A 24937-nucleotide genomic window follows, 5' to 3' on the forward strand; every position below is an offset into this window, starting at 1 on the left:
TGATAATCTTTGCTATAAAGAACTCAACTTTTTAAGATGTGTGTCTCACTCATGACTCACTCGACCTGTCCCATGGAGAGCCACAGCCACACATCAGCCATAGGAGCCCCAAGCCCATAGGTGCTACAGAGGGTGAGCTGGAGGGTGAGCTGGGTTTTCCTGCAGCATACCCCTGTTTTTGTTGCATCTTTCCTGGGCAGGGCGAAGCAGGAAGTCCATCCAAAGAATCGCGGTGTCAATTCTTGTACTGTATTTGCTGAAAAGCTCCTGAGGGCAGGAAGAGCACCAACAAATGTTTACAGGTCTCAAGGTGGGCAATGATAAGCGGTGCTGCTAACAGAGAGGCACTGCAGAGAGCAGCAAAGTGACAGAAACAGAAACACAGGAAAGGGAGAAAAAAAAGTTTAGAGACAGATTTAGAGACAGGCTGCCTATAAAGCAGAAAAAAAAAAACACACAGAGCCAGGACTGGAGGCACGGCTGGGCACATCACCAGAGAAAGAGACAGCGAAGATGAGCAGCACAGTGAGGACATTGTAGGATCCTAAAATCAGAGAAAGGGGGCACTGACAGTCGTGGCAATGAGTAAAACGACTCCGGGCGCAGTGCCCACGGCAAGGGCAGTGCAGGAAAAGAAACCGCCCGAGGGGAGTCCAGTGGGGCCCTGCGTGTGCTGGGGCTGAAACCAAAGAGCTGGGGGCAGCCCAGCCAAGGACCTGAGCTCCTCACTGCTGCTGCAATGTGAGCCTGCAGAGAGGCGGTGCAGGAGGAGAAGGTGGAGCTGCTTGGGTTTGGTTTTACTGAGGCCAACACAGCCCTGTTTGCGGAACCTCACGCTGCAGCCGCTTCCCTTTCAATGGGAATTCTGAGAAAGGCAGTGGCTGCGCCCCAGCACAGATAAACCTGCTCCATCAGAAGTCCATGCAACACAACGCTGCACAGTGCTCGCAGTGCCCTGTTACGTGACGTTCATCAATGTACAAGACGTGGAAAATGTCGCTTTTACACCCAGCTACCCTAACACAGCTGTTAGGACAGCTGTGCTGCTTCACACTGCTACTGCTTTGTCTTTGATAAAATACCAGGCATGTTTCATCTGCTTGGCCAGGCAGTGAGAGGACCAGGTTGAAAAGCACAAAAAGACAGCAGGATTTGAAGCTGAGGCCTCAACTGAATGAGAGCAGAGCTGCTCCTCTTGGAAGTGGCACCACCCAAAGTTGTCTTCCCTCTCTCCAAACTGGCCTCGGAGCATGGGCCCAAAGAAAGAAGTTGGGGTTACCCCATACCTGGAGATGCTGAGGTTGGATGGGGCCCTGGGCAGCCTGAGCTGGTGTGGGGGGCAACCAGCCCACAGCAGGGGTTGGAACTGCAACATCTTTAGGGTCACCTTAAGCCATTCTGTGATTCCAAGAAACAAGTGAGCATCAGCAGCGCAGAGCCACGAGCACTTCTGAGTGCCCTGCAGCTCACACACCTCACACACTGCAACTCCAGGCAGCTCACCTGGAAGAACCCAGTGCCGCAGGCCACTCCACAGAAGCTGATCAAACAAAACTGCCTCTGAGGTGTGTGGTTGCACGCTGCCATTATTTCAACCCAAAATCTGATCACAGTGAATTGAGGGAGGGTCTCTGCCAGTTTCAGTAGGACCAAAACGCTGACCTTCAGGAAGTACCAAACACCACACGGTAGAGGCATTCATAATGAAAGTTGTTCCAATTCAGAATGACTGAAGTGAAAATTTTATGCTGCCAGAAACTGTGGAAAAAACGTTACTGACTCTTTGTGAAGGCCTAACCACAACGCTGGCAGCGCACAGACTAATTCCAGGTCGGTGAGCTGGGAATGTGGACAGCCACCGGCGGTCCAGAAAGCCTTTATGAACAAAAGATAGGAGTAAGTTACTGCTGCTGGAAGCCTCCTTCCCCTCCCACAGCAGCTCTCCTGTCAGTGAACTGCGAGCTGAAATGAAGCACGAGCTCTTGGGGGCAGAGGACTCAGTAAACACGTCAAAGTTTAACGCGAGGCTTTGCCAGTGAAAGAGGAGTCAGCAGCAGCCTCCGTGACCACGGCTCCGCTGTCAGATGGATGGAAGAATCTCCCTTTTTACCACATCTCATAAAAGGACAAAGCAGCAGTTGTAAACCACTCATAAATGCTTGCATAAAAAAGATAAACCATTCGCCCACTGCTGCGCTCTTAGCTAACTTCCCAGAGAAACTCTAGCATTTCCCCAGGAGAAGCTGCAGGTTGAGCCCAGCGGCTGTTTCCAATCAGACAGCCTGCAAACAACCAGGGCTCACTTCAAAGAGCTGAGGAGCCCAGCAGGAGAACCCCGTTGCCCCCCACAGCATCACGAAGCGCTGCCAAAAGCAGGCTGGCCAACCCTGCAGCCACAGCAGCATGGGCAGATGCTGTCCGTCAGTGTCAGAGCAGTGGCTTGGCCCTGCTGTCACCAAGGAGCTGCTTGGTGGGTGCTGGCAGGACAGCATGACAGCACCAGTGCCAATGAGGCAGGTCTGCAGTGGTTGTGGTTTGGGAAACTCTGCCACTGTCAAGGCCAACAGCTGTCTGCCTGGCATCTTTTAACTGTGACAAGAAACATGGATTGGTACCACCTATTTTCCATGCTGATACTGTGACAGCCAGCAAAAAAAGTCACCACTTATTTAAGCTTATTCCCCTTTTGATTAAATAAACATATCTGTTACAAACAACGAACATTCCTCCCACCATCCCAATGTGCCCAGCTGGGCTCTGGTTCCCTCCTCATTTTCACGTTCAAGCAGGACTCTCCTGAGACAACACGTGTAAGAAACAAGAGCACCAAAACCACCCAGTGGCAAAGGAAGGTGAGCTCTGGAGCAGCTGCTGTGTGGCCCTACAGCCTCCGCCTCCCCCAAAACACGCTGCCTGCCCCCCAGCCTTACCTCGTATGACCACACGCACTGCACGCCCGCAAACCTCCGCACGCATCTTCCCACTTCCACGTCCTCGTGGGTGGTGTACATCTCTCGCAGGCACTCGCCAATGTGGGGCACCATTCTCCGCAGGACCTCCCGGCTCATGATCACTCCGGGTCCCCCCATGCAGAAGTTCTCGCCCGGCTCCAGCGCCAGCTTCCCCATCTCCTCCGTGGTGCCCAGGCCGGTCTGCCCAAGAAAGAGGGGCTCACTGCTGTTCAAACTCCTCAGGAAGTTCTCCAGTTTGTCCCCTTTGATGTAAACGTCGTCATCGGCTCTCATAAACCATTCATATTTGTCCAAGTAGTGGTCATGCATGTATTTGAGCATCATAAAAGATTTCTTCTGGGGTGGGTAAGAGTCATCGACACCTGGGAGCGGCACGATGGGGATGGGGATGGAGGTGTCCGAACCCTCACTGGAGAAGAATTCAACCTTGCCAGGAATGCTTTTGGACCAGGTTCTAGGCGAAAAAGACAGTAAGAACTCATTGAGTATGCAAACAGAAGGAAGCAGAAAGCACTACCCAACAGAGATAACTCAAAGGAACTACACCTCATTTGCTTCACAGATTTTCTTTTTAAATGCCTGGAAGGGTTATTTTTTTTTCCATGCAAACGAAGGCATTCGTGCTGCACCTCGAGCAACTGGTGCAGCATGCAGAAACATCTGAGACAGTGAGCACCTGAACACTGCAGCTGCACCTGGTAAAAAATAATACAGTAAGAGCAGTTCGCTCTGTCCTTAAGCATATTCAGTGTCCATCTAACAGCAACACAAAGCGAACCAAGACAGGCAAGAAGCCCCTACAACTGGATTTAATGCCTCAGAAGTTCCCTGCGAGTTATTCGGCATCATATCCACATCCCATCTCCCCCAAGCCTCCTCAAAGTTCAAAATCCCGTTCAGAAGTACTGATTTCCAAGGGCTAAATAGATGGCAGATTACACATTAACGCAGAGGCTGTGCCCTATGGGAAAAGCACAGTGTGTGGTAGCAACACGATGGCTCTGTCACACCAGCACAGGATTGGTGTAAAAAGCAGACTGGAACATCGATGACAGACATGTAATGGCACTTCTGAGGTGAAGGATGCAGTCCTCCTTCAATACATCACCATCACTTTACCAGCTGACTCCCTGCACGGGTTCCTTGCCAAAAGCAGAACAGACTTTGGGCAGCAGAAACCACATGCAATTGGAAATGTACAGAATTAGCCACCACACTGAGCCAGAAATTTAAAAATATTTCCAAAGAATCCAACCTTAACTTTGCCTGGGAAATGCTAAAGCATTTAAGTGGGTCTAACTACGTACCAACTTGGACAGTTAGACACCAATTCAGCTTTGTGTAATGAATATCATCCAATTGCTTTAAAAGCTTTGTCTTCTGCATTTCTTACTCATAGGGGTAGAGTTACATTGGAAAAGTTTAGATCCTGGCTTCCCACAGAAGCACACAGCGAATGAAGTCAATGGAAACATTCCTGTTGACTTCACAACAGAGGTGATGGGGCCCTTAATCATCAGTGATGTAATTAATGCACAGTGATAGTCACATCCTGGCAGAGCGCGGCAAGCTGCCCGTCTTGCAGTGACACATCCTCATCTTCAGCCTCCCTTAGCTGCAAAGAAACGTGTTTATTTTCTGACAGCCACGCTCTGGTTGCACATCAAAGGGTTTGAATGAAAAGATTAGGTGGGAAATTGCTCTTCCCATAGCAACTCACTTTAAGGACTTCATCAAAAAGCAAGTTCAACACACACTCAGATTCGCATCTCAGAGAAAGGAAAGGCGGGAGCTGAGACTGCAGCTCATCCCACCTCTGTGACCAGCTGTGATCTCTGCAGGACTGACCTTCGCTGTTTTACTTTATTTCTATGTCTAATGCCCTTCTCTTGCTGGTTCCTGGTTTCAATTTTCTCCCCTCCCTCTAACCAGTCTCCCTCACCCTGGGACCCCCTTTGGTACTGTCAGCACAGAGATCCCATTCAACAGAGGCGGAACAAAACATATGTACATCTATAAACCGGGGCAGATTTGATTTCCAGCCCTCATATTGCATTAAAGCCCCAGGCTCAAAGCCAGCTTGGCCCAATTGTTTCTTGGAGCTGGGCCATATTTAAAGTTTCATGCTAAAACAGGAGGAAAGCAGAGAAATCTCCCTGTAGTTTCAGGGTCATGGTGCACAGAAACGGATCGTGCCCATGCAGTGACTGCAGCCTGGGGCAGCACTGGGACGTGGCTGTGGGATTGCAATGCATGTTTGAACTCAGACAGATGAAATGTGCTCCCACACCAAAAAGTTGCCTGTGTGTCTGTGTCAGCGTGAGCACTGCTCAGCACTGGCCATAACAATACCAATGTGCTGCTCTTCTTGTCCAAGCCATGGCTTGCTGCTTCATATGTCCCCTCATCAGGGACAGGACAATTTGTTTGCAATACATGATACAGCACCTACCAAAAGAACCCAAAGCACAGACTGTAACATCACAGAATCACTAAGGCTGGAAATGACCTCTGAGATCCCCAACCCGACCCGCATGCCCACTGCCCACATCCCCCAGTGCCACATCCCTGTGGTTCTGGGACACCTCCAGGGACAGTGACCCCACCACCCCCTGCACTGCCTGTGCTGGTGCAGCACCACTCTTCCTGGAATAAATATTCCCTAATATCCAACCTGACCCACCCTCGTGCAACTTAGGGCCATTGCCTCTTGTCACAGGCCACACATATCACTGTACAGGCATCTTTCCAACCCCAGTCTCCACCAGGATTAAGGACTGATAAATGCAGGGCTAGATTCTGATCAAAGGTACTTCTAACTGTGTTCTCTGACTCAGGTTATGGGCAGCAGCCTGACCTGCCCAGCTCCTCAGGCACAGCCAACACCTCCCTGCTGCAGCACTGCTCCCAAAGCTGACACTGCTCTCCTGGTCAGGGCTTCTAAGGTAAGATCTGCAAATGAACGTTTGATAATTAAACAGAAAAAACATAGAGGAAAATATCTGTAGAGAAACCTGGCACTGCCCTTCCCTCAGGAGGACTCCCTGGTCACCCTCAGCTGTCACCACATCCCTGCCACCAGACCCTGCCAGCCCCGCTGGTGGCCTTGGCCAGCTGAAGCTCCAGGATGCTCGACTGCCCAGAGAGCAATATCAGGTTCAGGACACAACTGATACGTGCGCTGCATTGGTCATTTAAAAACCAAACAACCCCCAGCCTTATCTCCTCCGTGTAATCTGAATCTGCTCGGTTAAATAGGAGGATGCTCGTGAATCAGGACAGCACAGCTCTCTGTTACCTCCCCAAGAGCACACTGACAGCACGCCTGGCCATGTGCAACCTGCTTTCTCCATGCACTGGGAAGGTAACACTGACAGAGCACAGCTAAGGGCAGGAGGAGCACAGACACAGAGCGCTGCATCTTCTGTTTTCACAGCGTTCCTCATTTATTTGCATTACCTTGCTTTATCAGCAGCTCTGCAGACTCAGCACCAACAGCCTGCCACCTCAGGTTTCCCTGTGAAACGGAGGATGGAAACTGACCCATCACCTGCAGGCACGTGGACTCAGGGTGTGTTCCACAGCCCCAGGCCACGTGGCAGATGGCCAGTGGACTCCATGATCTTGGGAAGATCCCTCCATCTGAAATGCTCTGTTCTATATGCTTACTTTGGGGTATGCAGGCGACTTAATTTCTCCTGCTGGCCCACGCACTAGCACCATATACTCCTATTTGATGCGTGTCATGCTGTTCTATAAACATCTGCATAAATTTTGGGTGGTTTTTTACCACCAGGAAAGCCCAGCACGTCGTGCTTGCCCCAGGTGATACAGGAGCAGCTAACACAGCATTGTGACATGAGCAGAACAGCTGACACACTGACCAGAACACGTCAAGCACCGTCGTGATGTTCAAAGTCGCTCCTTCCAAGAGATAAAAGAGAGCACACACTGCAATCCACCCTCTTACCTCACCACCAACCAGAAAGGACCAGAAACAATAAATACCACCCAGCAGCCTAGACAGAGGCTCTGAATTTATTATAAAAAGAAGAAAAAAAAAAGCATAAAAATGTGTTTGGCATTATGCTTCTGCAGCAGCTATTGGGAGCTTATAGAGATAATACCAATGCCTTTCAGTCCCAAATCCTCCTGGCTGCCTCTCACTCAGGCTCCTCCAAGCACTCAGGTATTTAGATCCCAAAGAGTTCAAGGCACAGGCTCCCAAGGGCACACTTCTGCCCCATGCTCAAGGGAGAAGGGTTCAGCCCAGGTACAATAATACATGGCACTTCTCCTGCCCCATGTGCAGATGGCTCTATGGGACCGTCCCAAACCAAGAAATCCCATGGCCCTCTTCCCACAGAGCTATGAAGCAGTCTCAGTGCTGTGGATGAGGCAGACGTGGTCTCAGATGCCAAGCCCTAACACTCAGCCATCAGCTGCATTCGTGCTGCTCTGCTCGCAGGTTTCCCAGGAAATCCAGTTGCTATGCAATTAAAAAAAAAAAAAGGTTAACTGCCTGATATTTCTGCTCCTGAGACAGCAGGCTTCAATCTTTTGGGAGAATGCTTATCCCTATGCTCTCCTTCCTCTACGTCCTTTAGCACAACTCTCCATTGCAACCTATTGCTGCACTTTCCCTGAACCCCCGCTGTACCTGAACTCCTGCCTGCGCTGCTCCTTCCCTGCCTTTCATGTCTTTTCATGTGTCACCGCAGCTTCTGCTGCTGCACTCTACCAGCCTGCTCATAGGGAACCTGGCTTCAGAGGCAAGAAGTGCCCAGAGCAAACCTGGCCATCTCAAGCTTACTCTCTGCCTCGCAGACTACAAAAGCACAACTGTTTCAAAGAGCCGGCCTCTCCTGACAATCCAGCGGCCGCTCTGCCTTGCAGTGGTCATTCTGCAGTGATTGATGTTCAGGAAGTGGATTGCTTCCCCTCTCCTCAGATCCTATCTGGATTCACAGCAGCGCCGATCGGCGAATGCTTTCCGCTCCGGCCCCTTTCAGCAGTGTCTGTCAATGGCCTTTGAGCCGCGGCAGTGCGGAGGTATTCAGCCCCTGCATCCCTAATTCCTTTCAGCCGAATCAAGGCTCCGCACACGCTGCCACCCGGGAAAGCCTTGCGAGCAGCTTCCCGTTGGGCGCGCCGTGCCAGCGATTCAGCTCCCCAGGATGCTTTGTCAATGTGGTAATCCCAGCGATTGTCTGCTTGAACACTTCATGGCAATCAAAAGCCATTTAGGATTTCAGGTTTGTCTTCCTCTCCTCTCCCCCTCCCCACCTTCTCCCAAAGATGTCTTCCTGTCACCAGGACATGAGCTCATTTCTTTTGCCCATGGCAGGAGGAAGATGCATTCAGCCCTACCGCATCGCTAAGAGCCCCCATTATTCAGCCCTTCCGAGAGCTGACAGCCCCTCTGGAGGTTAAACCAAAATAGAAGCGCAATAAAAAGTGATGCTCTGCCTCCTTCCCAGGGCTGACGGAGCTCAATCCGCTACATTGCATCCTTAACCATTTAATTTCGTGCACGGATGTTGCAGATTTGGATCCATACACCTTTCAGCAAGAACAAATCAAGGGGTGAGAGCCCTTCTCATTTCCCACCCTAGCAAGGAGAGGGTCAGGTTGGACACTGACATACATTTATTCTCAGAAAGAGCAGCAGTGCACTGACACAGACTGCCCAGATGGTGGGATCACCAGCCCTGGAGGTGCAACAGAACCACGTAGATGTGATGCGGTCAGTGGGCACGGTGGGGTGGGCTTGGGGATCTCAGAGGTCCTTTCCACCCTCGGTGACTCTATGAATGAGAAAACACCCACAACCAACCCCCTCTGCAGACCACACTGCGAGAACTGCCCCTTCTGGGATCCCCGACACAAGGCTGATGGCTGCCACACAAACAGCCCTGCCCCAAGCCCTGTTCCACGTGTCCCAGCACAGCTCCAATGCCCGTTGCGCAGCCCGTGGGATCTGCAACCCAGCACGCTCCAACCCACGCGGTAGAGAAAATTCATAACCCTGAAGAAACACATTCCTTCACCTATTTCAAAGCATCAGTCACACACCCTCCGTAACTTAATTACAGATCTTCTGCTGGAAGAAGGCGTTAAAGCTCCATTAAAACCGACTCTGGTGCCCGATGTGCTCCAGACCGCCCCGACTGAGCCACTTCCCCACGTTTAACGCTGATGTGAAGGGAACCGGGGGACAGGGCGCATCCCAGCGATGGAGCGGGGTTTGTGCCAGCACGGGAATAAAAGAAGGGGACGTTTTTTCGGGCCAGGGCGCCCCGGAGCCCCGCTGCACGCAGCTCTTAACTCTTTCCGACCCCAGCCCGGCACCGGGGCCACGGCAGCGTTTCGGCGGGGCTCCGCGCGGCCACATCTCCGCTCCGGGTCCGCGGACCGGGGCGTGACAGCGGCGCACGGCCGCGCTCGGAGCGCAGCTCCCACCCCGCGGTGCCGCTCCCCGCTCCGGCACGGCGGCTGCCGCCACCCTTTGTTCCCGTGGCCGCCGCCGGCTCTCCGCGCAGCCACCGGCTCGCGGATCGGGGCCGCCCGCGGACCGGCGGCGCGCCCCAACTTCCTCGGCCGCCCGGACCCCGAGGGACCGGCGCGGCTCAGCGCGGGGCTCCGTCCCTCCCTCGGCCGCCGCTCCGTCCCCGCGGCGCGGCCCCCGGCGGAGCTCCGCCCGCCTCTCCCTCCGTCTCACCGGTGCGCGGCCACGGCGCGGCTCCTCAGGTACTTCTGCGCCGTCATCACCCCCACGAAGAGGAAGCTCTGCGCCGGCGGACCGGGGCGGCGCGGCTGCGGGAGGAGGACCGGGGCGGCGGCGGCTGCGGCTGCTGCCGGCGGCGGGCGGCACCCCAACGGGCGGCTCCGACGGGGCCGCGCCGCCGCCGCCAGCTCGGAGGCGCGGGGCAGGACGAGCCGCGAGGCGAGCACGAAGCCCAGCACCAGCCCCAGCAGCACGCTGAGCCAGGCGCGGCGGCCGCGGCCCGCCATAGCCCGGCGCCCGCCCGCCCGGCAGGCCCAGGCCCCGCGCTGCGCCTCCTCACAGCGCCGCCGCCGCCCCGCGCTGCGCCGCCGCCGCCGCCGCCAGCCGCGCCGTGCCGCCCAGCGCCGCCATGGGGGGAAGGGGAAGGGACGGGAAGCGGAGGGAAGGGGGCGCCCGCCTCCCGGCCCTGCCCCTCGGCACAGGCGCCGTGTGCGGCCCCGCGCCGCGCGCTGCCCGGCGCCGCTGGCCCCGCCCGGAGAGGGGCGGCGGGCGGGGGTGAGGAGGGGGACGGAGGCGGCGCGGATTGGAGCGGAGCGGAGCGGGGCTGAGGGAGGCGCCGCCCCGCAGCGACGGGCGGGGGCGAGTCGGGGTGCCGAGGGGAGTCTCGAACTCGGGACCTCGGGGTGCGGAGCCGGGGCGGGGCGGGGGCGCGGGGACCGCCACGGGCGGCGTAGGGACCGCAGGGGGGACCGGGACTGAGGCGGCAGAGCGAGAGAGAGAGCGGGGCCGAAGCCGGCACCGAGGGAGCAGACGCTGAGCGCAGGGCCGGAGCCGGGGCTGAATCCCGAACCTCAGGGCAGCACCCGGCGCTGAGATCCCAGAGCCCGGCACAGGAGCCGGGGCTGGGAGCCTCAGCCCGGAGCCTCTCGGGGACCATCCGCAGCCGGGACAGGCGGCAGCCCCAGCGCGAGCATCCCTTCCTGCAGACACGCAGCTCACGGCCACAAGTTCCCACTTCTCAGTTTAGCACAGATGGACACCAGCTCTGCCCACACGCTGGGACACAGCCCTGCAGCCCCAGCTTTGCTTGGTGCTGCTGCATTCAACCCCGCTGTGCTGCCAGGGGGAAACGCGGGCACGAGCAGCTTCACCTTCCCCACCTTGCTAATTAAAGCCCCCAGAAATAGGTCAGGCTATTTCCATCCTGAGGCCGTAATGACTGCTCAACAGGGTGAAGCGTTTCCTTTTTCTTTGCCCACGCTAACTCTCCACGTGCATTTCATCTACAGAGAGCTTCAGCTTCAAACACTGCAGCCTCCGAGCCTTGACATTTTAAAGGAAAAAAACCTCCAGCCTTAACAGAAGCAATACATCTAGTCCAGCCCCCTGCCCACCCACTTATCACTGTGGTTTCTTCCACTTCCTACGCAGCTTTGCATCTCCAATTGCCAGTCTTTCCCTTTGCATCTTATAAAAGAAGTTATTTATATTGCGGTGTCATCCACGACAAGCTCAGACGAAAGTCTCAGCATATGGCAGCCTGTTATTGAGCAAGGAGCATTGTGAAAGGCAGCACCAAACCAGCCTTTCCTGACACAAACAGGCACGTAGGATGGGTTTTTATGGTCTTTCTACAGTAAGTGCCACATTTCTGGGAAACAGCAGGTAATGCTACGAACCAGTTATCTGACAAATGATGGTACATTTGAAAAAGAATGCTTGTAAGTGGCTTTATTGCTCCTGTGATAGCACAAGCCTGATAGCGAGGTCAGCACCAACGAGCTCAGCAGCAATAAATACAAGTGTCGTAACGATTGTTGTATTAAGCAAAAATAAAATAGAAACTGGAGAAGAAATGGTAGCAAATAAAAAGAAAAGCAGGTCTGCTTTTAGTTACCAACAAGAGGAACACGGCGGTATTGTGTGACGTGTTTGTGGGAAAAGGAAGAAAAGCAGAACTAAAAGGCAGAAGGCAGGGAAAGTGGGGGGGGAAGTGTAATTCTCTGCTATGCCCCAGGATTTACAATGCTTTGCTGCTATTTCCAACTGTTGTTGACCTGATCTCTTTCTCCTGGAGCTACCCTCAGCCTGTGCCACTCTAGATTTGTTATTCCCCCTTGGAAAACTTCCTTAAAAGGAGCCTCACCCAACTCTGCTTCTCCCCTCTCTCCACTGCTTCCTCCCCACAGTCATCAGGTCCTAAAGCATGGGAAAATGACAGATGTTCAAGCTAAAATAAAAAGGCCTCTGCTCCTTTCCAAGAGAGGGAGATGTGGCAAGTTTGTGAGCAGGAGCAGGATTACCCTCAGCGTGCTCCAGATCAGCAGGAAAAATCTCCTGATTCAAGGGAAAGATGCTGCGGCCTATGAATTGCAGGAAAAGGCAGAGCTAGTGTGGTTAAAAGGCAATAAAAAAGGAGGGTTGGGGCAGTGGAGCTGTCAGCTGGCTTCTTCCCATGAAGAAAAGGAGTTAGTCATCAGAACTGAAAACTTCGTGCAACTTCAGCACACATGGAAACGATGAAGCGAGGAGCAGCGAGGAGAGGCAGCCAGCATTCTCCTTACACTGCCTTCAGAGCAGGTAGGACAGCCCTTTGGGAGCCTGCTGTTAGCCAGCCAGGACCACAGCGGGACACCAATTCACTCCACAGAGTGGAGTTAAACCCAACCCAGCTCGCATGTGAGGTGCGAGCGCTGCTCTGCCACGCTGCTTCCACTGTCCTGGGGTTTATTCTGGCACATTCCCACTTTGGGTAGAGGAAAAGCACACGTCCCAGTGCCATCTACACCCCATGAGAGCACATACACTCAGCCCTCCTACTGTCACAGATCTGCGAGCAATGCAGTTGTGTGCATCACATTGCCAGCTAAAAGGCTGAGCAGCAGCTGTATGGGTGGTGAGCAAAGCCAAGCCTCACAATGCAGCAGGAGGCTGGCTGCCCTCCTTCTTCCAGGCAGGTACATTAATGCCACCCACGTGCAGGCTTCAGCCTCTACCTGAAGGAACATTGCTGCCCTGTTGTCTGAGGCTTACAGAAGCCGTAACCAAGTATGTCTGGGGCGTGCTGCCAGGGCGAGACGTCCTGCGAGCATCCTGCATGGGGCTTCAGCACTGCCAGGGGTCAGGAACTGCTTCACCTCGAAGGACGCTGCAGGGGGAATCATCACTGCAGGAGCACATCTGAAGAGCCACAGCTCTCAGCACAGCCACGTCCTGCCAGGCAGCACACAGCCACGCAGCCCTCCACATCGCCACATCTAAGTGCTTTCCCCTCTTAGCACAGCTCTTATAGTCCTAACAAATATTTGATGCTATGCATTATTGCTAGCATAAAATAAAAGGTGAGGTATCCTCCTACTGTAAAGGTGCATACAAGCACAAACACGCCAATTTCTATGCAGCGTGTTTTCTATTCTGCATGCAGATTTTGTGGGATTGCTCGAGGAAATATTGTGAGGGCTCTCTCGAGTCTGAAGAGGATGCACACCGCCTGCATGCAGCACAGCTCCGAGCTCCCATCCCACTGAGATTAACACACACACTAACAGGGAGAGCCCCCTCGACAGACCCGTGCAGTTTGGACTCCAAATCAGATGAACAAAACAGTAATCTTATTTTTAAATGAAGAAAAAGCCACGCACTTGAAGCAGCAAACTGTTCTGAATGCATGCAGTATAGATGCCATCCCTTTAGAATAAAGGAGCAGAACAGGAAGAAGTTTCTTCCACGTAGAGGACATTACCCTATATAGGAAAGAGACACTGTCTTGCACTGCATAATTTTTTTTCCCCATCAGTTTTGATTGCCAACACATCCACAGTCATGAGCCCGCTTACAGGATGTGCCTTCTACCCTATGCATCTTTTAACATATTTTAAAATCATACTTAAGGAACAAACTAGTTTCCCAGTACTCCAGCAGCTTTAATTATTAATGTTCCAGTACTTAAACCGATACTGTAAAATCTACCCAGACACTGGAAAATGAGCATACTTCATATGTTCAAGGTAACAGACTCACGATGGAAAAAATCTAGCTGGGCAACCAGCAGCATTTGTCTTTGTCACGGTATTTCCAGCAGCACTGCATTTTCCTGAATGATGCAGAAACTCCTGCCCCAGTTCCAGCACCCACTTTTTCATCCCATCCCTTGACACAGACCAATCCTCATTTCTCCTCTCAGCTGAATCACTCCAAAGGCACACGTTCAAGGGACAGAAAAATGTCACCAGCTGCTGCTTGCTCTCAAGCCAGGACAACATTGCCATCCCACGGCCCAGCACCGCAGTGCAGCTCCCACGTTTGGTCGCTGCTGCCCTTCCAGCATAATAGCTCATTACGTAGCACACAGGAAGAATCTCGGTTTGTAAACTGTGGCAGAGACAGAAGAAGGAATGAAAGTATTCATTTATCACTGCACATTTTGCTCTGTGCTGAAAATGCCTTATAGCAGGCACGCATTTCAAAACTAAAGCCATCAGAAGTCAGATGAATCAGAGCAGAGCCTGCATATCTGCCAGCCCATCACAACAGAAATCTGCAATAAAACACGTGTTTGCATGTGGGTCAGCCCCAAAACTCATCTGAGGAGACCTATTCCATTGCAGTCATTGACTGCTTTATAAAAAAACTCAGGGAGGTTTTGGAAGATGCTGGCTCTGGAGCTGGCAATACAGGCAGGCTGTGTGCCAGCACTGGAACAGCTGGGCTGGAAGCTCACACAACTCCAGCTATACAGCAGTGCAGCAGAGCCAGGACGCCGCCCAGCCAGCAGCCGTGTGCTCTTCCTTTGTGGTTGCAGAGCTGTTCCAAAAGCTAAGCATCCATTCCAAAAAGGGGAAAAAAAAAAATAAACCCACATCTTCAGCCTACTCAAGTTGAGATTGATTTTTTTTTTTTTACAGTTGGGATTTGCATGGTTTTAGTGTTCAGTGATAGCATGGACAGAAGCACGCTGTGCCCCACTCTTGGCTAACGGTGTTGCTTTGCAGCCTGGACAACATCAAAGATCTTTCACAGGGTGGATCTGATCTGATGCAGAGATATGAGCAGCTGTGCAGCCAGTCCTGAATAAAATGCCACTGCCAGAGATGGGAACATCCTCACTGAGTGCATGAAGGCATGAATTAAACTGGTAGCATGGTTCAAAGACAAACCAACCCAATCCAAGCACGTGAGTCAGAACCAGCACAGTGCAAGGACCCAGGCTCAAGGCACAGAGTAGCAGCAGAACAGCCTAGTTCCATGAGATACGGAGCTTAGGGTCAGAATAGTACACATCTTTATAAATCACAATGAAATATCCGTTAGCAGTCATTACACACCTGCGTTCAGCCTCTGCTGGAACTGCAGTTCTCCACAGAAAGGAGTAAAGCAACCATTGTCATTCACATGACGTTTGGATAACACGGTGGGATGCCTGGCAGCAGCTCTGCTCACAGATTTGCTGTTTGCCCTCACCTCCTCGAGTCCACCTTCTGCTGCCCACTATCAAAAACAGCTCATGTAAGAAACGCCTTTTGTTGTTGCTAACCATTAAGCATGCAATGCAATACAAGCTCTTTCAAGCTTTTCCTCAGGTCATAACATTTTTGAAAGGCCTCAGTAAATCCAAATAAATTTTAAGTGATTTGGTTTTTGTTCAATTCCAAGACTCAGCATTTGTTGGTGAATATTTAATAGAACTCTGCACAGATTAGACCTCACCTGCAACTTTAAGTTTCTCCAGCATATCACCCATCTGAAAGGCCATGAAAACCAGCCTATCTGTATTCCTCAAGCAACTACCATTTTCAGGATGTTTTCGTGCCACCAAAGTTAGTTGCTTGCCTTAGGACACTTCAATACTCAAGACAGATTGCTGTTCAGCTGTTAAGTATCACGATAAGCAGCATTTTAACTCCACTGTATCAGCTCTAAGCTCATTATCTAGTTTCTTCCAGTTGAAGATGTTTCCAGAACATCAGCATCAGTAGAGTAAGAGGCTTCTTGCAAATCCGCTGTTAAAAAAAAAAGAAAGAAAGAAAAAAGAATTCTCCTGAAGGCTTTCTAATATATCTTTCATAATGGCAAGTTCTTGGGACTTCATACCAAAGTAGGAACAACAGATTTACGAGTGAGTTCACTTTCACCGAATGTTTTGTGCATGCTTCACTCAACAGCTACAAGGCAACAAGCAACCAGACTTGTTTGTGGTCAAGGCAGAACCTTCTATTTGAAGTCAAAGAAAAAAACCCTTCTGTCTGTTTGCATAATTCATGAGGCAGAGGTTTTACAAACTGAGGTCCTTCCTCCCACTCTGTTCAGTAGCTTTGAAGCATCTGATCATGAAAAATGTAAGGACTTGCAAGTTGGGGGAGGGATAAGGAGAGAGAAAAATGAAGTTTCAAGAAATATGAAAGTCACTGTGCTCTTTGGATACGTCTCCACATCTTAGAGTTGGGCAGAAATCCATAACCCCAGTCCTAGCCAGAAGCAAAACTCAAGACAGTGAAAGATTAGCATATGCTCAGTTCAGACCTGCTTATTTATTCCTTTAGATGTTTTTACTGAACTAAAACAACCCATCTTCACCATTTCATCAACACAAAGAATTCTATATCTCTAAGACAGCAATCTCCCCTGGATGCTTTTCTGAAGACAACACCAAGACTGTTACTTGTTTCCCCAAACTCAAGGGGAAGGAGTTTGCCATGGGCACAAGTAAGATAACTCAGTTGTCTTTACTGATGAAAATCTTGAAAATCTTTCCCTGCTTCCGTTTTCGTTTTAATGTAGATGAAAACCTGAGGTTACACACTGCACTCTGTTACAATAATGAAAATTTAAGTATCAAAATGTACAGAAGTCAGGAAATGAAAAAACTCATTTCCATTAATAGCCTTTCACTTCATCTTCTAAATGTGTTACAACACACACCTGTAGGTCTGGAGTAAAAGGTTCCTCCTTCTTCCATTTTGTTAGCTGGCAACTTGAAAACTTAGCAGCAAGATGCTGCTGTTATTTACAGCCAACAGAAACATGGATCAGGTGAGGAAACAGTATCTACACACAGTGTATTCAAAGCTAGCAATCACACAGACAAAGCATTCCAAGCAGAAGCATTTAGAAGCAAGTTCTCAAGAAGCCCTACACTATACTAACAAGATACTGATACAAACATAATGCCTACATACAAATTCAGCAGTCAGACACACACAGACAGGAGGTAATTCACTCTTCATCAAGGACAGCCTGGATTTTAGTCATCTTTTGCATTTGTGTCAGAGAGAGTAACAGGAGGATTGGGGGGGGGGGTTGAAAAAGCATCCTTACGATGACCGATTGCAACTTTATTTTCTGTCCATGTTGCTGGATATGTCAGAAGGATGAAGACCCCATATGCTTCTCTTACTGATCCCTTACAGTCTCTCATGTTACACATTTGGTGATCATAGGCCCTTTTCAGGGAGAAAAAACACAACAAACCAAACCAGCTTACATGCTAGACAAGCTGACAGTGAGGTAAGAACACACATCAGGATCCAGCAGGGCCATTCAGGACAGCCATGCAGCCAGACTAACAATTCACATTGTGAGACACCTTCAGCACAGAAAACAGAACAGTAAGTTCCTTGCATTCCCAAGGTGTAACCCTGATACCATACGGCTAAAGCTGTGTGCAGTCCTGCTGCCAGGAAACAAGGCACCACACGGGGCTCAGTGCAGGCCGGGCTGCTCTTTCCCCTTTTAAAGTGCTGACCATGTCCAAGCTGACCATGCTTGTGAATACTCTCCTCCTCAGACTGTATTTGTTAACAGCAATTTGGAAAGGATCCCCCAGGTCTGCTAAGAGCAAAAGTCTTTGTTGTCTATTTTCTTCATTTAAATTCAGCTGTGGATGAAGTGCCTAACAGCTACTAACCCAGCCTACCCACGTCACAATCACTGGAGGTGGGGAAGGGAATGGGGAGTTCCACTTCCTAAGGAAATTTGATTTGGTCTTAACCTGAAGGTGATTCTCCTAGAAAGCACCATTTGGAACACAGAACACCTAGGGAAAACAAAATGGTTAAAAAACAAAGGAATCACTTAAAAACAAACCAACAAAACAGCTGTTGTTTGTGGAGATAACCAAATGAAAACGATTTCATTTGATCTCACATGTTTTGCTTTACACACATATACAATCAGCATTCCACTTTATCCACATTCATTGCACTGGAACATATGCCTTCCATATAAAAAGATGCTGTAGAAAACCACAAGATTGTAAATACTAGATTCATTATTTGTTTGCAATTATATTTAATTGTATCATTTTTACAAAGCAATTGAAAAAAAAAAAAAAAAAGAAGAGCAAGAAACCCTCATCTGCTGTCTAGCATCAGTCATCCTCATTGGTTTGTTTACCATTTATAAGGAAAACATCATACAAAGCTGCTTGTCACAGAGACTCTTCCACAATAAGGAGCTTCTGGTGCAAACCCAACACATCTGTCAGTTTCCTCAAAGTCCCTCCTTCTAAAATTGGACCTGTCTGCCAATGGTAATATTCTTCCCTCCCATATATCTTCCAGCCAAACACAGCAAATCCCATTACACGTGCCTAAGGTTGGCGAATCCCCTCATTTTAAACTGAGGTCTAGACACTGATTTATTTGAGGCCAGACTTCTGGATGGTCAGCCATAGAACCCAGCTCTCACAACCACAAATGACCATCCTGGCTGGAGACTGCTTTCTCACTAAAGAGAAAACAAAGCGACTAATTATACTGACATTATTTCTTCCTTCATCCTCTCTAAGAGGATCAGATATTTTTCTCGTGTAGCTGCTGTTAATATTCAGAAATGGTGTAAATCTGTGTTAACACCTGTGCTCAAACAAATCCCAAAGGAGTCAGTGTGACAGGCAAACTGTAGGCAGGCAGACAGTGGTTAAGCTGAAGGGACCCCAGGCAGGTTAGCCTCATCCACCTGCAGAGGGGCCCCTACGGCCTGGTCTCCAGGAACAAGTTCCACCTCCTTCTCCAGTCAGGGGGTTATAGCCTGGAAGGACAGATGAGAAATCCACCATATTAGCAGTCACATCCAACACGAATTTGCCAACACGCGTGGAATGCCACAATTAAATTTCACAATTATTTGCACCTTACTGCACAGAGAGCAATTCAAGGAAAAAATGAGGAAAATGAAAGCTGAGAAATTATCCAAGCTTGAGAAGGTTTATTTTACAGTGCCAACGGTAAAAGTCGTTAAAGACCATTAAATCAAATTGAAATTAATTGCCACTTAATTCCTCTAAGTCTGCATTAAAGCCTTAATGGTGCTCTGCAGTTGCAGTAGAACAGTAAGGATTTATCTGTCCTCCAAGAGCCCTAACAGCTAAGGACATAAAATAATCATAGAATGGCCTGGGTTGAAAAGGACCACAATGCTCATCCAGTTTCAACCCCCTGCTACGTGCAGGGCTGCCAACCAGCAGCCCAGGCTGCCCAGAGCCACATCCAGCCTGGCCTTGAATGCCTCCAGGGATGGGCATCCACAACCTTGGACAACCTGTTCCAACTCTGCACCATCTTCAAATAATCTTTTATTCCAGTCCTGCATGGAATATTCTAAAGGTCAAAAACTCACCAATACTGTAAGAAGTGTTTTTAAATGAATAAGAAAAGGCAAGTGTGTGCAATGAGGCAAACAGCCATTTCAGTTGAACCTCCTCCTGCCACAGCTATAGGCAACTTCATTTTATGAGGAAGTACTTGGAAAGATACGACGTGGCAAATATCTTCACTCAGTACAAGGTAAAGAAAAAGAAAGTGGGAAGCCTGCTCCTAGCCTTGCTAACAAGCAGGTTTCAAAGCAACCTGTCTTTCTGATACTTCAGGAGTCTTTAAAGTTTGTTTTTCTCATACTAGCTGAGTTCTGCTTTCTAGCTTAATTCAGCAGCTGAACAGTACAGATGGTTCTTTCACTTCATCCTTAGCTAACTCACGAGGAGATCAGAGTCCTCTAATTCTGTAATCTGTTAGTTGAGCCAAGATTCTGCTTTGGCTGAAACTAGGACAGGTAGCATCTGGAAGGATGCCTCAGCCCAGCTGCCCCAGTCATGTTTCCTAGCACATGAAGGAAACATGTGCTAAGGGAAAGCATGCATTTCTCATTCCCTGTACTGGTCAACATTCTGTGCAAGAGTTACAAAAGATACTGGACAGTAGCAGACACTCAACTGCATATAATAGGATGAATCAATTTATCAGACAGTTCCTTCAAACGTTGCCAGCAGCTGTTGGTATGGATACTCAAAGCAGAACTTCTCAGCACTGAACTGCTACTGAGGTATAATATTCTTTAATCAAGGATCATAGGGTTCAATACATTCAATCATATAATTTACCCACTCCTGCACCCTAAGTGCATTTCCCTTTTAGCTTGTTGCAACTCAGGTTTGTCTGTATAATCCAATCCACTATGGAAAAATCATAATTAAAATACAATAAACAAATTAACAATTGCGGGTATAGCAAAAGTTGTTAGGCCAAGAGGAGAGAAAGGAGAGCAGCTGCACAGCTGATTTACAGCAGTGATCCTTATGTGGAGGATTTAAGGCTACAGACAACAATTAATTAATCCATCAAGACAAATTTCAGTGGTTGACATTAAGCTTAGTGGTAAGACAGTAATGGTGGCTTGCAGAGTTGGTAGCAATTCTGTGGATCAGCAGGATTTGTATATCCAATAGTTGTTACCTCAACACCTGATAAACAAGGTCACATTCTTCTTAATGAAATGTTTCAATTGACGGAATCTACGTAATAGAAAGTAAGATATTTTCTTCTTACACTTAATTATTATTGCAGGTGACTGAAGGACAGACTAAATTAAATTATATGACTTTCAAACAGTGAAGGAGGAGTCCCAGAAGTACTGCAAGAACCTGTAGTTTTAGTCACAACAATCTCAGTGAGTTATGGCCAAAATGCTTGGCTCTCCCTGGGGAAAAGCACGAGGGAGCTCCCTGCTGTTCTGCCCAAAGTTTAAACAGACCACAAGCAGGTAGAGCTAAGTGGGTAGAGCAAGGAACTTACTTGTAAGGCACATTTTGTTTTCTCCTTGAATAAGAGAAAAATGATGGGTAATTATATAATGGCTTTGTACACAGCAACATGAGCTGTACACTGAGCTACACGCAGCTCTGTCTCGAGATCAGAACACCTCAAGGGTTTCATACTTACCACCTCCTCGCAAGGGCTTCTTGTTTGGTTTAGATTTTGGGACTGCTGATGAGGTGGAGGCACCAGATTCTGCTTCTTGCTGTTCACAAAAGCAAATATTATTCAGAATTCAGTCAAAGTGAACTTCAGCTAATCTAATTACATGCACGTAACCTGATTAACAACACAGCTGTTACCTGACTCAGTTTCAGGTTTCCTTTATAACTTTTTCCTTCTTGCATACTTTCCCACATTTCTATCTTCTGCCTTCGCTTCTGTTCTTCAAGCTGAGAAACGAGGACACATCAGACTAAGATTTTAGAATGAACAGAATTGCCATTGCTACAGAAACACTACAACAGGATAAACAAAAGCCACTGGATCCATCTTTACCTGATGCAGTATCTCAGCTTACAGAAGCATTGACTTTTTAAATGCTCAAGCTTTCCCAAGGACAGAATAGCAACCTCTCCTTCCCCAGTACATACAGATTGGGACTGCAGCTTGTTCCAACACCTTGATGCTTGAAGGTACAATAAAACTGAGTGGCAAGCTTAGATCATCAGTCTATGAAAAGGACTAAGTATTGCATCTGATGCTCACTGGATGCACAGTGAAGGGTTCTACAAAGGAAAAGGTGCTTTTCAAATTAGCAAGATAGCCAGCTACACTTCTTGAAGTGTCAGCTATAAGCTGAAATCTGATTCGTAGCTGATTGCAAAAGCAAAGATCAAAGAACGAGGATTAATGAGCAATATTCCTGTTTTGCTGATCACATCCACTTTTCTACACTGATTTACAACTCCAAGATAGCAAGGCCCAAAGCGTTTCAGCCAAACAAATTGTTGCAGAGAAGCATTAATCACTTCAAGAAAGAGCAAAACACTAAACATATCAACCACTCTAATTAACTAAGAGCAGGAGGACCTCAGGTCAACACATCATACAAGTACCCCAAATGGCCATCATGATCCCTAATGCCTGTTATCACAGAGTGCATCAAGCCATATGAAAAGCAGATCAGGTGAAAGAGGGAGAAGAATCCCACCATCCCCATTCCAGCAGAGATATCCCATTCTTCTGGTATCTGGAATGCTATACAGCTTTCTACAACAACAGCAAAGCACCTGATGACAAGTTAGTGAGTTAAAGAAAGAAATGCTCTCCAGTTACCTGTCTTTGTTTTTCTTTGTATCTTTCTGCTTGTGCATTCAGCTCCTCTTGCATCCTGAGGCGAGATGCCAGCAAAGCTTCTTGTCTTCTTACCACCATGTCAGGCTCTAGGGAATAGTCAGAGAGTTTGCAAAGCAGTTCAAAATAGACTCTAAATGGTATCCTGAAAGAACCATAATAAGCAAAGGCACACATCTCTCACTGCAGCAGCTCCACAGAAAATCACAGCTCAAGTTCAGTTTGCAGCTGATTTTTACAGTAACTCATATGCTGATTTAAATTTCATATTTGAATATTTTTAGAGCAATTACTTTAATGGGCTTTTAACAAACATGGACACTGATGGAACAAACGCATGCAAAATTAACATCCGAGCTTCTAGGATATTTGCTTCTATTTCTGAAGTATTTGCTCAATACAAGTAACTTCAGAAATATCATCCATGCTTCACAGGAATTCCATTTTTATCCACAGAACTTGTTTGATGCAGAAGCAGAAGGCAATCAGCCCACATCCACTCCTCCTCCTTCTTGGAACTGCTGCTTGGGTTACAGCAGCAAAGCAGTGGCAGATTTAACATGCTCCATCAGCAGAGAAATTACTCACAAATGTCAAACATATCTCAACAGAAAACTGTCAGCCTCAGGAAATCTACATTAAGAAACCACCTCTCTTCATCACTGGTCTTTACAAGATTGGCCTTTTCAGTCAGAGGGTGGTGAGGCACTGGAACAGGTTGCCCAAGGAGATGTGGATGCCCCATCCCTGCAGGCATTCAAGGCCAGGCTGGATGTGGCTCTGGGCAGCCTGGGCTGCTGGTTGGTGACCTGCACATAGCAGGGAGGTTGGAACTGGACGAGCATTGTGCTCCTTTTCAACCCAGGCCATTCTATGATTCTATGAAGAAGTTAAAAGAAAAATGCTACCCAAAAGGTAAATATTACCTTTTTCTTTTTTTCCCAGTTATTGAAGTATCTCTAACATTTGTTTGGCTCCTTATGTGTTTGTTACCATCCAACGATGAATGTGAAAAAAAAATTTACGTAGTTTCAGGAATTTTGTTTTATAGGCAGATCTGGCAATTAAACCAAATAAATGCAAAAGACCATCAATAGAATAAAGACGTATAAGTAACATTTTCTGAGGCCAGCATGCCAGAGGTATTAGTGCCAATCACTTCTTTCAGTAGATCCATAAGTAAAGGCCACGATTTACAGCAGCAAGTCTTCAAGAGAGGCAAGATTGTAACCCTGTAAGATTTTCAACCTTTGCCACACTTAAAGGGCAACACAAGCAAGAGGCAGATACACCCCAAATGTACACAATCCTAATGGAGCAGGAATTGTGAAGGAATAATTCAGAGACAATGAATATTAACCAAAAGTTTGGCTTTTTTCAAACTTTTAGCTATTGTTTTTCTTTGAGAATTCTCTTTTATTTTTATACTTGACCACAGCTCCTTTAAAGCACATGGCTCTCTAAAATCCTGCACTGTCAGAGCAGTTATTCCCTTGCTCTGCACTGCCCTGCTCCTTTTCTCCCAGCCTCATTACTTCGTGCCACAATCCCATCGCAATACAGACTTTTTAGAGGCATTTCTCTTGGTTTAACGTTTCCTTATCGTTGCTATTCAACAAGATCTGTACAATTTTGCAGGCCTTGCAATCATAGACTCGTTAAGGTTGGAAAAGACCCCTAAGATCACCAAGCCCAAGACAACCCAAACCCATCCCACTGACCACGTCCCTCAGTGCCACATCTCCACAGCTCTTGAACACCTCCATGGACAGTGACTTCACCACCTCCCTGGGCAGCCTGTGCCAACGCATCACTGCTTTTTTTCCTAATATCCAACCTCTGGTGCAATTTAAGAACTTCACCTCTCATCCCATCGCTGTTACCTGGGAGCAGAGGCTGAACCCCTCCGCTCACCACACCCTCCTCGCAAGGAGCAGCAGAAAGCAATAAGGATCCCCCTCAGCCTCCTTTACTCCAGACAGACGCATCCCAGTTCCCTGAGCTGCTCTCCATAAGACTGTGCTCCTTCACAGCTTCGCTGCCCTTCCGCAGACACAGCCCAGACTATTTCTTGTAACGAGGGCTCCTAAGTATCCCTCAGTGCTAAAATCCCCCGCTGCAGAGCACCTGAACAGCTCCTCGCTGCCACGAAGCAATATTCTGCACGCGTGGAACCGAGCAGCTGTCAGACAGCTGAGCAGCCCCCGCGGGCACCCAGAGGCCGATCACCACGATCACCACGCGCAGAGCCGTACAAACCTATGTCTGCTCCAGCTGCTCCTCGCTGGCTGCTGGGCACCACCCTCCATCGCGGGGATATCTTCTGGACGATGAGATAGACGGCGACGCAGGCCAGGAGGATGTACCAGCCGTAGCTCGACAGCAGGGCGCCCACTGGGAGGGGAACGACGCGTCGTTCGCAGCCCGTCGGCACGGACCGACGCCGCCCAAGGACGGACAACGCGGCTCCGAGCCCGGCGCCTCACGCCGCCGCCGCCCCCGAGGCCCGGCTCCCCCCGCCTCGCTCCCAGTTCTCACCCGCTCCCCTCGCCCCCAAACCCCGCCGCTCCCCGTCCCCACCCCCAGCCCCACCCGTGTGCTGCAGCAGCTCGAGGCCTTCCCGTTCCAGCGCCGGTTTCCCCGGGCCGGGCCCGGCCCCGCCGCGGTCCCCGAGCTCCATGGCCCTGCTGCCGCCTCACGTCCGGGAGCCGCCCCGCCGCCAATCACCGCCCTCCTCGTCCTCTGCCGCCTCGCGGACGGAGAGCCAATCAGGAAACGAAACGGATGACATCGCGGCCGCGTAGACCAATGAGAAGAAGGAAAAGGGGAAGTGACCAATGGCGGAACAAGCCCCT

General features: G+C 49.4%; 2 protein-coding genes across 6 annotated transcripts in view; both read right to left on the minus strand.

The window, feature by feature from the left end:
- The window catches only part of CHSY1 (chondroitin sulfate synthase 1), a 60778-nt gene extending 50777 nt beyond the window's left edge, over window positions 1-10001 (minus strand). Inside the window, exons 1-3 of one of the 4 annotated variants that reach the window (XM_090149117.1) lie at window positions 6642-7391; window positions 6432-6489; window positions 2931-3426 (exon numbers count right to left, since the gene is read on the minus strand). In XM_090149117.1, the coding sequence (XP_090005243.1) occupies window positions 2931-3296 (366 nt within the window). In that variant the 5' untranslated portion in view covers window positions 3297-3426; window positions 6432-6489; window positions 6642-7391. Of the gene's footprint in view, window positions 1-2930; window positions 3427-6431; window positions 6620-6641; window positions 7392-9693 lie in introns of those variants that run through there. The other 3 variants (XM_031587807.2, XM_090149119.1, XM_090149118.1) reach the window with 3 other exon arrangements.
- A 2076-nt stretch (window positions 10002-12077) lies between these two features.
- On the minus strand, window positions 12078-24833 carry SELENOS (selenoprotein S). Of its 2 annotated transcripts, XM_031587817.2 has the most exons (7): window positions 24675-24833; window positions 24342-24476; window positions 22065-22171; window positions 21089-21178; window positions 20913-20991; window positions 20427-20485; window positions 12078-18726 (listed from the first exon to the last, which is right to left on the minus strand). In XM_031587817.2, the coding sequence occupies exons 1-6, from the start codon at window positions 24760-24762 to the stop codon at window positions 20472-20474; spliced, it is 513 nt and encodes a 170-aa protein (XP_031443677.1). In that variant the 5' UTR covers window positions 24763-24833; the 3' UTR covers window positions 12078-18726; window positions 20427-20471. The 2 variants fall into 2 exon arrangements, with proteins under 2 accessions (XP_031443677.1, XP_031443676.2); XM_031587816.2 differs by lacking the exon at window positions 20427-20485 and having other exon boundaries at window positions 17785-18726.
- Window positions 24834-24937: the final 104 nt, after the last annotated feature.

Source organism: Phasianus colchicus, chromosome 12 (assembly GCF_987193195.1).
Source record: "Phasianus colchicus chromosome 12, bPhaCol1.hap1.1, whole genome shotgun sequence".
Classification (NCBI taxonomy): Eukaryota; Metazoa; Chordata; class Aves; order Galliformes; family Phasianidae; genus Phasianus; species Phasianus colchicus.

Excerpts from the sequence above, each read along its gene's own strand:
- SELENOS (XM_031587817.2), bottom strand. The coding sequence starts at position 24,762 with ATGGAGCTCGGGGACCGCGGCGGGGCCGGGCCCGGCCCGGGGAAACCG. Across the intron at positions 21,179-22,064 it reads ACAAAGAAAAACAAAGACAG|CTTGAAGAACAGAAGCGAAG; the intron begins GTAACTGGAGAG and ends CTCGTTTCTCAG. Across the intron at positions 20,992-21,088 it reads GAAACCTGAAACTGAGTCAG|CAAGAAGCAGAATCTGGTGC; the intron begins GTAACAGCTGTG and ends TTTTGTGAACAG.